The sequence below is a fragment of the Coregonus clupeaformis genome, chromosome 7 (assembly GCF_020615455.1).
Source record: "Coregonus clupeaformis isolate EN_2021a chromosome 7, ASM2061545v1, whole genome shotgun sequence".
NCBI classification, from domain to species: domain Eukaryota; kingdom Metazoa; phylum Chordata; class Actinopteri; order Salmoniformes; family Salmonidae; genus Coregonus; species Coregonus clupeaformis.
This window is the reverse complement of record NC_059198.1, coordinates 17,438,715-17,452,840: the sequence shown is the minus strand read 5'-3', so window position 1 is coordinate 17,452,840 and position 14,126 is coordinate 17,438,715. Positions and strand designations below refer to the sequence as shown.

At 45.2% G+C, this 14,126-nt stretch overlaps 1 protein-coding gene across 10 annotated transcripts in view; it reads right to left on the bottom strand.

Moving 5' to 3' along the window:
* The window catches only part of LOC121569886 (M-protein, striated muscle), a 43,598-nt gene that overhangs the window by 16,486 nt on the left and 12,986 nt on the right, over window positions 1-14,126 (bottom strand). For 6 of the 10 annotated variants that reach the window (XM_045221192.1, XM_045221185.1, XM_045221188.1 and 3 more), the window contains 14 exons: window positions 12,763-12,924; window positions 10,272-10,433; window positions 8,308-8,449; window positions 7,714-7,913; window positions 7,474-7,527; window positions 7,069-7,193; window positions 6,651-6,834; window positions 6,277-6,451; window positions 5,933-6,054; window positions 3,961-3,978; window positions 1,844-2,040; window positions 1,598-1,724; window positions 1,055-1,239; window positions 248-362 (listed from right to left, as the gene is read on the bottom strand). In XM_045221192.1, coding sequence (XP_045077127.1) covers window positions 248-362; window positions 1,055-1,239; window positions 1,598-1,724; window positions 1,844-2,040; window positions 3,961-3,978; window positions 5,933-6,054; window positions 6,277-6,451; window positions 6,651-6,834; window positions 7,069-7,193; window positions 7,474-7,527; window positions 7,714-7,913; window positions 8,308-8,449; window positions 10,272-10,433; window positions 12,763-12,924 — 1,968 coding nt within the window. The remainder of the gene's footprint in view (window positions 1-247; window positions 363-1,054; window positions 1,240-1,597; window positions 1,725-1,843; window positions 2,041-3,960; window positions 3,979-5,932; window positions 6,055-6,276; window positions 6,452-6,650; window positions 6,835-7,068; window positions 7,194-7,473; window positions 7,528-7,713; window positions 7,914-8,307; window positions 8,450-10,271; window positions 10,434-12,762; window positions 12,925-14,126) is intronic. The other 4 variants (XM_045221187.1, XM_045221189.1, XM_045221191.1 and 1 more) reach the window with 1 other exon arrangement.

Below are 14,126 nucleotides of genomic sequence, written 5' to 3'. Positions count from 1 at the left end.
GCCATTATAATCAAATAAAACAAACACATTCATCACTATAAAAATCCTTCACCAATTTCCTAAATTAACCCAGGGACACCAAATAATCCAAAAGAAGTGCCAACTGGAGACTATTCCACACATGAGGTGCCTGACTTCAAGGTATGACTTAAATTAAATGTACAGTATGTATGCTTAATAACAATGTCCTTCCTCTCTCTCCCTCATGCTCTGTTGAGGGGTCTTTAACATCGTCCTACCGTCCTACCTGGTTTGGTTTCGGCCAGGACTGGTTCTGTGGGCTCAGAGGCCTTTCCTACACCTGCCTTATTCTGAGCACGCACACGGAACACATAGGTCTCCCCCTCCTTTAGAATCTTAATCTGTTCATGAAAGAAAGAGTCACATTATACACAAGTTAGTCACATACATCAAATATGTTACTATTGAGACACAAGCAGTAGTGTTGAAAATCCCTTTACACACAGGACACACCCTCTGACTGACAAATACCTCCACCAATCACATCACACTTACAATCAGACACTATGCATTCAAATTCTGAATTAGAATGTGTGCTCAATGGTATTTACATTTATATTTTAGTCATTTAGCAGACGCTCTTATCCAGAGCGACTTACAGTTAGTGAATACATATATTTTTATACTGGCCCCCCGTGGGAATCGAACCCACAACCCTGGCGTTGCAAACGCCATGCTCTATCAACTGAGCTACATCCCTGCCGGCCATTCCCTCCCCTACCCTGGACGACGCTGGGCCAATTGTGCGCCGCCCATGAGTCTCCCGGTCGCGGCCGGCTGCGACAGAGCCTGGATTCGAACCAGGATCTCTAGTGGCACAGTTAGCACTGCGATGCAGTGCCTTAGTATGGCATGATTGACTTAAGTGGATAGAAATGGAGTAGGTTGAAGTTGCCCCTAGAGGCTGATCCTGGGTCGGTTTTGCATTTCCCCCACTAATGGTTAAGGTTAGGATTAGGAAGGGGAAGCTGATCTTAGATCTGTTACAGGGGAAACTTCACCCTGGAGGGATGGGAGTGGATAGGGTCCTGACCTTCATGTAGTTAGTGAGGACAGCCTTCTCGTTGACTCCTCTCCAGGCCTCCTCCTCAGCATCAGCCTCCTTAATGTCAATGTAGAATCCGTTGACTGGGTCACGGCCCTGGTACACTGGTGGCTTATAGAGCAACACCAGAGTGTTGGCGCGCACCTCTGTCACCTGCAGATCATGGGGAGGTCCTGTGGGAAATTAGGGGTAAATAATTAGGTTTAGAGTTGAAGAACAGACATAAGGCTGTGATCCAAATAGCACCATATTCCCTTTGTAGTGCACTACTTTTGACCAGGGCCTATAGGGCTATTTGGGACACACCCATAGACAATGCAATGTACATAGATAATGTCCCTGTGCATGCAAGCTTCAACAGACCATTACCACAAAAGGAGGTGGAGGTTATAAGGTTATAATTCAAGTCAATTATTTATTTTTCGACACACATCTTTGCAGTGTATAACTTGTATTGTGATATAGTATTCATGTTGATGTGTTACAGTGTAATTCTCATACTTGCTCAGGTTTGCAAGTGACACTACCCACCTGGCACAGCAATGGTCCACTCCTCACAGACAAACGTTCCACTGGACAGAGACGGGATGCCCACGCCTGCCATGTTGGCAGCACGCACCTGGAACTGGTACTTCCTGTTCTCCTTCAAGTCGGACACCTGGACAGACAGACAGTGAAAAACCATTCTCCCTTTTCTCCCGATATGACAAAAGGTGCCTGCAAATTCAGGTTAAAGAGGGTAGCTACATCCCCAAAAAAACAAAAAGGTTGACTCACTCGGTAGGCTCTGTCACTGACAGCCTTGACGTTAGCCTCGTGCCACGTCCCTGGCACCCCATTGATGACCTCACGGTAGTCCACGAAGTAGCCGGTGATGTCAGCGCCTCCGATGAAGGTGGGCTGCTTCCAGGCCAGCACCATAGAGTCCCGCACACACTCCAGAACGCTGATGCCATAGGGTGGAGTAGGGGATGCTGGGACAGCAGAGGACTCCAGTTAGCATCATGCTGAGTCAACTGTGACACTATGAAGTCATGGGAGACGGAAGCTTTATAAAGCCTTCATAATGCTCTTAGTTGAGCTTCAGTCTTTCATCACTTAGACTTACTAACTTTCTGCTGCTTAGAGCAAGTATTGGGCACTAATACACTTAATCACAAACAAAGTTCAAAGTTATCTGTTGGTTAAACAACAGCTAAGGGATATAGTTTGTCACCCATACTTGCTGTAAGAGACTACTGTCTGCACCTTTAACCCTTAACCTTTCACCTCAAGCTATGTTTCAACCAGACACTGAGTCATCACATATTGACAAAATGATGACGACACAAATTTCAGGGACCTGGATTGAGTTGGAATGGGACAAAATATTTTAGCCACAGGAGCTGTGAGGACACATATGATTTCAGTGGCTGGTCTACGGTGGTGTCTTCAATAGAGGGAGCTCACACAGATGACTGAATAATATTACATAATCATAATAAATTGACCTGTCACACAAATAGTCAAATGGACATGGTGTGCTCCCTAATTTGGGGAGGGGGTATGGCGTAGAATCTGACTAGGAAGTACACAACCAAAAAGGTCTCAGGTCATAGGTGTCCATTTCTGGCTTGTGATTGGCTGACCCACTTCAGAGACAAGCTGTGATAGGCTAGCTCCAGCTATGTCACAGTGCCTCTGTGCGTTAATGTGCACTGCTCACCCAAGGTGGACCCTAAAGAGCACAGTGTGTGAGCCAGCCAGGCTACAGCAGCTAGATGGAATACAGCTTCTGTCAAATTGACATCAGATGTTGAAATAGCTGACCCTAACCTTTTTCCTAACCTTAACCTAATTATCCTAACCTGCTACGTTAATTCTCCTAACCTGCTGCGTAAATTCTCCTAACCTGCTATGAAAAGTCAATTTTGACAAAAGCAATATCCCTTCTAGACAAAACCGGCTACAGTAAGTTGAGAGGTGGCCAGCACAGTGCCTGAACACTGAGGGTGTGGAGGGAGGACAAACCCCCCCCCCCGTGTGTGTGAGGCAGCCCTGTGGTAGAGGTGGCCAGTAGATTGCCTGAAAGGCTGCGTGACTGTGTAGTTAAACTGAGAAAGCTGTTATAGAAACTTACCTTAGGATAAAAACAGGATTTTACCAGTTGAATACTTTGGCTATATGTACTGTGTTTTAATGCTTTTCCTGTGAATATGAGAGTAGAACCACATACGTTCAAAGTGTGATCCCTATACGAATATTACAGTGGCAGTTTCTTTTTTCAAAATAGTTTTCGACCTTCTTACCAAAGTGAAAAAAAAATACATTTAAAAAAAAGAAAAAAGTGTAGAAAGAAAAAAGCTTCAGTTAAAAAAAAAAAATCCTTGGGAGGAAAAGATGAAGAGTTGTTTTATTTTGGATGATCTGATGATATAAGGGTTGACGTGGCCTTACTGAGGGCTCACCTGGGTCTGGGTCTGTCCTGGGCCAGCCCACGTTATGGGCTGTTTCTTTCTCTGTCCCCCGTTTGGCTGAAACATCTACAGAGGACTTACGTGTTTTCCCAGACACAGGCGCCTTAGCCTGACCTTTAACCTCATCCGTGGACTTGGCCGGCTCTATGACCAAGTCTGTGACTGATTCTGTGACCAGGTCAGGGGCCCAGGTCACACTGCCTCTCTTGCCCCCCTTGCCTTTACTTCCTGTAGCCAGGGGCCCTGAGGGGCTTGAGCTAGTGGCCCCTGCCCCAGCTCCGGCCCCTGCCCCAGGCACACTGCCAGTCTGAGCATTGAGCTTTAGCGTAGTGTAAGGGGGGTACTGAACGGCCTCATGCGTGCCCGTCCAGCGTGGCGTGTGCTTGGTTAGTCCTCCCACGTTACCACCCCTTGGTAACTCCCACTCCGGCAACACACCATGAGGAATACCGCCCCCTACAGGAGTTAGCAGAGAAAAGCAAAAGAAGCCATTTAACACAGGCAAAGAGAAGATCAACTAATTTACACTAACAAACAGCTACAATCTCAGTCAGCTCACTCAGAGAGGAAAGAAGAGAGAGAAAGAGAGACAGAGGGAAAGAGAGAAAGAAAACATTACCAATACCATCACATACAGTATTAAATACAGTACCATGTCTTCATCTGACAGACTATGAAAAATGAAGACAAGATGACCAACAAGTGACATCTGCGTGTGGAAGCGAGTTGCAGAGTTAAAGAGAAAGCACAAGTGTGTGAGGGGAGAAAGCGAGTGTGTGCAGGCTTTGCGCCAACCCTTCATGAAAAAGCCACACTATACTTTCGTAATGATACCAGTGGATTTCATTATATGCACAATATGGGCTAAATTGATCAAGTATATGTAATGATACATAGCAATTATATCAATGGGAGACAACTATTGGAAATAGTTATGAGTGAGATCTATGGATATACATGCAGTTATTCTTTCCTAATATATTCTGAAAAGATGTGTGATAGAAGTGTTTACTCATAAATTTACTAACCTCGGCTCAATTGTGAGTATTCAATTATCTATCTTTTATTGTGTAAGACACTATCACTAATGGGCCTAGACTCTAGGTCTACAAACTATTATCAGTTGTAATGGACTGTAGAGAGAAATCCATTGACATTGTTACTAAGTGTGTTTCATAAGGGAGAACAGAGCATGCTGCTCGGCACAAAGCTGGCCAGTGACTGTGTGATGTGTCATAGCTAGAAGCCTGGTTAGTCATAGTGCAGACATAATGGGACAACTGTAAAGGAGCAGGGCTGTCAGTTTAGTATTCCTGTTCCCTAGCTCTGGTCCAGGGCGATAGTGCAGCTCAGCATTAGCAAGGCGCAAGCCACTGTAACACCCGGGACAAGAGCTAGTATTCCCAGTCGAGAGTGAGTAGAATGGGTAGATACACAATGCAGATCAGGGGGTATTGTTGGTAGGGTGGAGAGGGGGTGGGTACCTTGAACACCAGGTGGGTGGTGTTGGCTGATACATCTCGTGCCCAGGCAAGGTGATGGGGTGGGGGGTGGGGGGGGAACGCAAGGTGGGCTGGTTTGTAACAACCGCTGAGTTGGATCGCACTGACCCAAATTAGAGGAAGTCTACAACTCCTGACCCTGGCCCGCCTCAGGTTGTGCAGGGAGGGTGGGGATAAGTTCTGACTCAACAGGGGGTGTGGGGTGGTGGGTGGGGCTTGTTCGGGTGACTGACAGAGTGGAACCATGGGAAAGAACACGTGGGAGGAGTCTAAATGCTGATGGTACACAGAGCTGACAACGTGATGTCTCAATGGACAGAAAAAAAAGAAGACAATTGTACAACACATCAGCTAAACCCCAGTTCAGTGTGGAAATGTGATATTTCTTTCATCATCAGCATATTACAAAAGGAGTAATAACAATATTATGCATAAGATTCAATAATCACATTCCACCTACACATACAGCTTAAAGGCTTTCCTGATCCTAGTATCATAAAATGATAACCCAACTTTAAGTCACATACACTCTTAGAAAAAAGGGTTCCAAAAGGGTTTTCAGGCTGTCCCCATAGGAGAACCCTTTTTGGTTCCAGGTATAACCCTTTTTGGTTCCAGGTAGAACCCTTTTGGGTTCTATGTAAAACCCTCTGTAGAAAGGGTTCTAAATGGAACCCAAAAGAGTTCTACCTGGAACCAAAAAGGGTTCTTCAAAGGGTTCTCCTATGGGGACAGTGGAAGAACCCTTTTAGGTTCTAGATAGCACCTTTTTTTCTAAGAGTGTAATAGTGCTTCATCTAAACATAAAAAAGAAGTTCCTTGTATATAGCTCTTCACATTCCTCCTAAAATGGCTTCCTATCGTATTGTCTAGTATGACTGTGCCATGACACTCTTCCTCTCACTTACCAATAGCAGCCTTCACCTCAATAGCCTCAGACTCCTGAGAACACTCGCTGAGCCCAGCGGCGTTCAGTGCCTTCACTCTGAACACGTAGCTCTCTCCTGTCACCAGACCGTGGCAGATAAACCTGTTTACCAGTACACAAAAACACTTTGAGAAAGACGTTTCACACCATCAATCTCTAAGTCTTTGGTCACTGATTTAATTTGAGTGGGAAAACAATGTTTTGTCAACTTACTTGAGCTCACCATCAATTACATATAGTTTTGAATTATATTTATGGTCACCATTTGTATATGTATATATTTGTAAAAGATTGCTAGAAGGATTGTTAGAAGGACCATTGTACCTGGTGCCTTTCACAGGCTTGTTGTTGCAGGGCTCAAACTTGTTGCTACCCACGATGCTGGCCTCGATGTAGTATCCCACCAGCTCCTTAGCTTCCCTGGAAGCCTCCCAGGACACAACCACGGACGTGTCTGTGTTCCTGGTGGGAATCACACGGCCTGGGGCAGACGGGATATCTGGGGACAACAATAGACTATTCAACTAAGATCAAATGATTTAAAAAACTATGATTTCACTCCAGATAGCTTGTAAGAGCTCAAGTATACTGATTCTGAGAGGAGTGCATGTCTTTCGGAGTAAATCTATTTTTTTGGCACACTGGGAACTGCTGTAGTCTGTGGTATGGCGTGTGATTTATGACCTGTGACCCCTCACCCAGCTTGTCCCCGACAGTGGTGGCCTCGGTGGCTTCTGATGGCTCGCCAACGCCGGCGGAGTTGCAGCAGCGCACACGGAAGCTGTAGGCCTTTCCCTCCGCCAGATCAAACAGGGCGAAGCGAGGAGACTTCACTGGGATCTCTGTGTTCACCCTCTGCCAGCTGTCTGTGCCTGACACACACTAACAGACAACACCCAGAAGTTAGAGTACGGCTCCAACCCTCCAAACACCAAACAACTTCCAGCACTATAAAATACTAAAAAAAGAACAGATTTATGTTAACTTATTGAATGATATTGATATGGTGGTTGTTATGGATGAGAAACAGTGATGAAATGTTGGTTATATTGATCAGATGAGTCATGTTACAGATAAGGTATATGATGTTAGTGAAGTATATACTGTATTTCCTACCTTCTCCACATAGTACATGATGCCCTCGTGGCCTCTCTCTCCAGGTGGTTTCCAGCTCAGAACCACATAGTTCTTGGTGGCCTCAGTGACCTCCAGTTCTTTGGGTCTGCCAGGGACCACACCCTCTGATAGGAAGTGTTGTGAAAAAAAATGTGTCAGGGGTTTGATCTCGTAGCCTGGTCCCAGATCAGTTTTTGCTCTTGCCTTGTCATTGTCATTGTCAAGCCAAACATGACCTTTCCATTAGGAGTTGGGAAGAGATCAACAGACTGGCAACCAAGCAAGACTAGAGTTTTCATTATCCTTCCAATGAAAGACCACAAGGTACTGTAAGCTGTAGGCCCTATAAGATCTATAGCTGCATCAAAATATTTATCAACATTGACAGAAGCATTTCCTTCCTACCTGCAGGCTCCTCCTCAGTGACAATGATCTGGCCAGTCCAGGGTGCAGAGGTACCTGGAGGCCAGGGGAAGAGGAGCAGGTTTCAGATGCATAGTTACAAGAAAACACATGCATAATACTAAAACCATCAGCTCTCACATAGGTACATACTCACAATATATTAATTTTGCAGTATCATAACACAATATGAGAGAACACAGACAGGGAGGGCCAGATGCCAGACAGGGGTGCCCATCGTACCTCTCATTCGTGCGCGGTCGGCAGGATCCATGGCTGCCTCCACCTCAGAGGCACGGGAAGGCCGGCTCATGCCAGACTTGTTGACGGCACGCACACGGAAGGTGTAGGAGCGCCCCTCCACCAACCCGGTCACAGGGAAACGGGCAAACTTGATGGGCGTGTCATTGCACTGGCTCCAGTGGGTGGTGCCAACTTCACACCTGAACACAGGGCACAAAGAGACAGCATACATGCCATCAGCCATTCAATAACTAACTTGGTAAGGACTTCTTGGTAAGACCCAGAGTTAAGCCTATTGGTAAGGTCGGGAAAAACTTGGCCCTTGTTATAGCCTATAACAAGATCATTTCACATGGTTGTTGTAAATCAGGTCACGTGTCCAGGAAAAACTCCTGGCCCTCTACTTATACAATATGTAACTGGAGTTAATGGCAGTATGGGGTGCATAAGGGAGATTTGTTCCCATGTTTGTCCAGCTGTGTCATGATAAGTCTAGGATTTACTCTTTGACTCCACTCACTCAGGTCTCTCATCCAGATGGCATTGTGAAGGCCCTAGCAGGATTGGCATGTAGTGATGGGTGATGGTACTGACCTGTCCACAAAGTAGCCCAGGATGGAGCTGCCACCGTCCACAGCCGGCTGCTTCCAGGTCACAATGACGTAATCTTTATTGGCATCCTGACACTTCACATCCAGAGGGGCGCCAGGGGCTCCCTCCACCTCCGCATCGGCATCTGATACAGGAACAAACATTGTCAGTTAAATGTGCTTGTGTAGTATTCACACCACCTCCTCTCTCTCTCTCTCTCTCTCTCTCTCTCTCTCTCTCTCTCTCTCTCTCTCTCTCTCTCTCTCTCTCTCTCTCTCTCTCTCTCTCTCTCTCTCTCTCTCTCTCTCTCTCTCTCTCTCTCTCTCTCTCTCTCTCTCTCTCTCTCTCTCTCTCTCTCTCTCTCTCTCTCTCTCTCTCTCACTGTACAATATATTATCAGACAAACACATACACACAAACAGTGTGTAGAAAACACAGTCAATGTACATTTCCTTGACTTTTTCTAATGAGACATACAATTACATATATAGAATCCATAATGTATTATAGGATCTCTATAGTATACAGTTAGAGTATTTTCATTGTGGCTTGTTGTTTTGACATACAGTGCATGTACTGTACAGTGCTGTACTCCCTGCTGAACTCTGTGGCTCCACGGCTTAGTGCCAGGAATGCTACTGGTCTTTAAGTTAAACACAACTCCGGAGCAGGCTGGAGCAGAGGGGACAGAATTAGCATCAGTGTGCCCCTCGGTGAAAGGAGACTCTTAAAGACACAGAACACACATTTTCCATAAAGTGAGAAACATAACTAGCCACTTAGTGATTGACTGATTGATTCAGTGTGAATGTGAGAGAGGGTGCTAAAACATTTTGGGCTGTATCTTATGTGGTCTGTGGACTGTAAGTCTATGTATGTGTGTACGGTAGCTGTAGGACTATCTACTGCCTGATGTAATATTTTACTGTGTGTGTGTGTGTGTGTGTGTGTGTGTGTGTGTGTGTGTGTGTGTGTGTGTGTGTGTGTGTGTGTGTGTGTGTGTGTGTGTGCAAGAGAGATACATATAGAGATGGAGAGAGAGAGTGGAGAGAGACAGAAAGAGAGAGATAGAGACAAAGAAAGCTTTTTGTGGCTTAAAAGGACACTCAGCAGGCTATTGTCGCTTCTGGAAGAAGAGATATATACAGTATCCACCTCTGTTGACAGCCAAACTCATTCCATATCTGAGCTCATGAGCTCACTGAGAATAGCCTAGCCTTGTCAGTCTCTCGACTGCTATGGGGTCTCTGTGTCCACAGACAGACAGTGTACCTGGCCTCTCCTTTACAATGCGACCCTGAACAATGACAGAGAGAGCAAGGCCTATTTCCATCATGTTCACACTCTGTACAGAGCACATGTCTCCTCTGTTAGCAAGAGAATGAGTTACATGGAACAACAGAGAAGGTCAGTACCTTAGTGCTGGCGACCAACACTAACAGATGAACAAGTTGGCTGTATCATTTTTTCCATGTTATACAAAACCAGGCCAGAGATTGTGACAGGAGTTGATTGTCTCTGTGGTCATAATGGGCAATTTCCATTGTGTGTGGTAGGATTAGCTAGAGACCGCTATGGCTCAACTCCAATATCTCTTTCAGACACATACGCACGCATGCGCACGCGTACACACACACGCATGTGCACACACACACACACACACGGGCAGTCCTTGTTATCTGGTGTCAGCTAAGGTGACTTTGACCTTGATCAACTGTTGACCGCACGCTATACAGAACACGAGACAGGCCCATCATGGAAACAGAGAGGCGGTAAACAAGAAGCCATTCTGTCCGAACTCAAAACACACACGCACGCAAGCACGCACGCACACACACTGTGCATGTGAAAAATGAAATCAGTTCAACTTGTGAATCAGTAAACAAGGCATGTTAGGGACTGAGGAGGAGTGATAACGTGACATAGACAACAGTGCTGTTCAGCATTGCTCATGGTAAGGTCCCCACCTCTGACAAAGACGTAAGCAGAGTAGGTCTCATATTTAGATTTGGTGGTGATGCGCAGGGTGTAGAGCCCCTCGTCCTCTTTGTTCAGGTGTGTCAGGGTCAGCGTGGCCTTGTCTCCACTCCAGTGCATGTGACACCACTTGGAGGGCTGCAGAAGAACATCTGATGGAGAGAGAAACAGAGTGAGAGAAGAGAGAGATAAGGTTATAATGGATGGATAACATTGTCAGATCTACACTGCTAATGACAAACACAGAGAGAGTGAGAGAGAGGGGGGGATAAGAAGCATACCAACACATTCTAAGCTGGTCCTTAATTAATGAAATCTTTCTGATTGAGAGGGGGTCAAACATTTTATAAATTGATTTGCATTTTAATGAGGGAAATAAGTATTTGACCCCCTCTCAATCAGAAAGATTTCTGGCTCCCAGGTGTCTTTTATACAGGTAACGAGCTGAGATTAGGCGCACACTCTTAAAGGGAGTGCTCCTAATCTCAGTTTCTTACCTGTATAAAAGACACCTGTCCACAGAAGCAATCAATCAATCAGATTCCAAACTCTCCACCAAAGAGCTCTCCAAGGAGACCAAAGAGCTCTCCAAGGATGTCAGGGACAAGATTGTAGACCTACACAAGGCTGGAATGGGCTACAAGACCATCGCCAAGCAGCTTGGTGAGAAGGTGACAACAGTTGGTGCGATTATTCGCAAATGGAAGAAACACAAAATAACTGTCAATCTCCCTTGGCCTGGGGCTCCATGCAAGATCTCACCTCGTGGAGTTGCAATGATCATGAGAACAGTGAGGAATCAGCCCAGAACTACACGGGAGGATCTTGTCAATGATCTCAAGGCAGCAGGGACCATAGTCACCAAGAAAACAATTGGTAACACACTACGCCGTGAAGGACTGAAATCCTGCAGCGCTCGCAAGGTCCCCCTGCTCAAGAAAGCACATATACAAGGCCGTCTGAAGTTTGCCAATGAACATCTGAATGATTCAGAGGACAACTGGGTGAAAGTGTTGTGGTCAGATGAGACCAAAATCGAGCTCTTTGGCATCAACTCAACTCGCCGTGTTTGGTGGAGGAGGAATGCTGCCTATGACCCCAAAAACACCATCCCCACGTCAAACATGGAGGTGGAAACATTATGCTTTAGGGGTGTTTTTCTGCTAAGGGGACAGGACAACTTCACCGCATCAAAGGGACGATGGACGGGGCCATGTACCATCAAATCTTGGGTGAGAACCTCCTTCCCTCAGCCAGGGCATTGAAAATGGGTCGTGGATGGGTATTCGAGCATGACAATGACCCAAAACACACGCCAAGGCAACAAAGGAGTGGCTCAAGAAGAAGCACATTAAGGTCCTGGAGTGGCCTAGCCAGTCTCCAGACCTTAATCCCATAGAAAATCTGTGGAGGGAGCTGAAGGCTCGAGTTGCCAAACGTCAGCCTCGAAACCTTAATGACTTGGAGAAGATCTGCAAAGAGGAGGGGAACAAAATCCCTCCTGAGATGTGTGCAAACCTGGTGGCCAACTACAAGAAACGTCTGACCTCTGTGATTGCCAAAGAGGGTTTTGCCACCAAGTACTAAGTAATGTTTTGCAGAGGGGTCAAATACTTATTTCCCTCATTAAAATGCAAATCAATTTACATCATGCGTTTTTCTGGATTTTTTTGTTGTTATTCTGTCTCTCACTGTTCCAATAAACCTACCATTCAAATTATAGACTGATCATGTCTTTGTCAATGGGCAAACTTACAAAATCAGCAGGGGATCAAATACTTTTTTCCCTCACTGTATATATCAATGGAGGCTGCTGAGAGGAGAAAGGCTTATAATAATGCCTGGAACGGCGTAAATGGAATGGCATCAAACACATGGAGACAATTTGTTTGATGTATTTGATACCTTTCCACTTATTCCGGTCCAGCCATTACCATGAGCCCGTCCTCCCCAATTAAGGTGCCACCAACCTCCTGTGATATATGTATATATAGTATATTTTCAAGGACCCCCTTCAGTACCTCCGTGGACCCCTAGCGGGGCCGTGGACCTCCAGTTGAATACCCGTTTTACAGGGTTCAATTGGGCCTACGCCTGCATGACTTTCCAGGGTACAGACTAATTGTAATATGTTAAACACATATGACATATGTACAGTATACGTATGGGCTTCTGAAATATCTTAATCATAGCTTACATACACATAATCTCAAGTAGCTCTCAGTCTCATGTGTTCTGCCTGTCAGCGAGTCTTAGACATGGAGACGAACATACAGTATCAGCGGCCTAATGCATCACACAGATGACAACTGGGTAGGTCTCAGCCAAGGAACCTCCAGGAATGTCTCTCTCCATAGCCCAGGGGCCGTATGTATCAAGCATCTCAGAATAGGTGTGCTGATCTAGGATCAGATCTTGCCTGTCCATGTAACCTTATTCAAACACTGCCAAGAGTTTCCAGAGCTCTGGGGCTTCACCTACCGTCTCTGTACCACTGAACCTCAGGCTGGTAGCGTGCCAGGTTGGGGGAGATGATGACCGTGGCGCCCAGGCTCATGGTCTCGCCCTCCCGTCCGAACGACACGCCAAACCCATCCACGATGTGGGTATCGAAGGTGATGCCATACTCAGAGACCATGCCATCTGACAGGAAGGAGCACCAAACAACATGGGGTCAGAGTTCAGGTCACCGTTGTGTTCCCATCATGCAACACTGTGTGGTGTGACACACCTCAAATTCGGACACCTGCGTGCATTATTGTTCCAATCCAAGGGATGGACAAACAAAGGGCAATTAACTGTTCTTCGGAATGCTAACTTTTAAGCATCTGTGTCCAAAAAGCAAGTCATTATCTCTTATAGCATTTTTCACAATTAATTTTTGACATTTTGGTATGATTGATAATGTAACTTAACATTATCTGGTAGCATTACATTTGATCCATTCCCTCCCAAGAGAAAGTGACATAAAAAGAACCCCACACAGACTCAGGTAAAACTATGCAAACACACAGGGGTGTGAATAGGAACACCTTGATGTACCCAAAAGACAACATAAAAACACCATTAACATCATTAAGTACAGTGTTCCAACACCAAATACTCACTACAGTGTGTACAAACCGCACTGGGGAAACTAAGGTGCACATCATGCAGTAGACAGTGATGCACATTTGACATATTAAACCCTAGAAGTCTTTAGACTTCAATCCAACATATATCCAATTTTAGCGTCTAATTAGATTTTAATATTATTTAAAAATTGATTATTAATATGACTAATCAACAACAATTGAGTTTAGATAAAACTAGAACTCTTCAGGCTTTGTTGCCATGTAGGGAAAGGGGATACCTAGTCAGTTGCACAACTGAATGCATTCAACCGAAATGTGTCTTTCGCATTTAAACAAACCCCTCTGAATTAGTATGCAGCTAATCAGATGCTCTTCAGATTTCAGTAATCTATACTCTCAAATCACTATTATCCAGGTTGTACATTACAGTGTTTATTTCTCTATTTTGTTTCATAGCTTCTCTATGTCACACTCGAGTTTACAGTATTTAACTTCCAAGGCACTATGACATACAATTTCAAAAACCTCATACTTGCCAAAATGTTCAAGTATTCTGTTGTTTACGATTAAAAAAAGAGGCACGTTTGTCACGCTGAACCATCTGTGGATCTTTCACAGGCAATTCAACGATTATTATTAAGGTATTATCACAGGTTCTTTCCAAACAGATGCACAAATAGTGATCATGCATACACATTGAGTGACACTCAGTGAATACACCAAGTTGACCAAAATGTCATCAAACAAGAGCAGAGCTTTTTTAGAGAACCT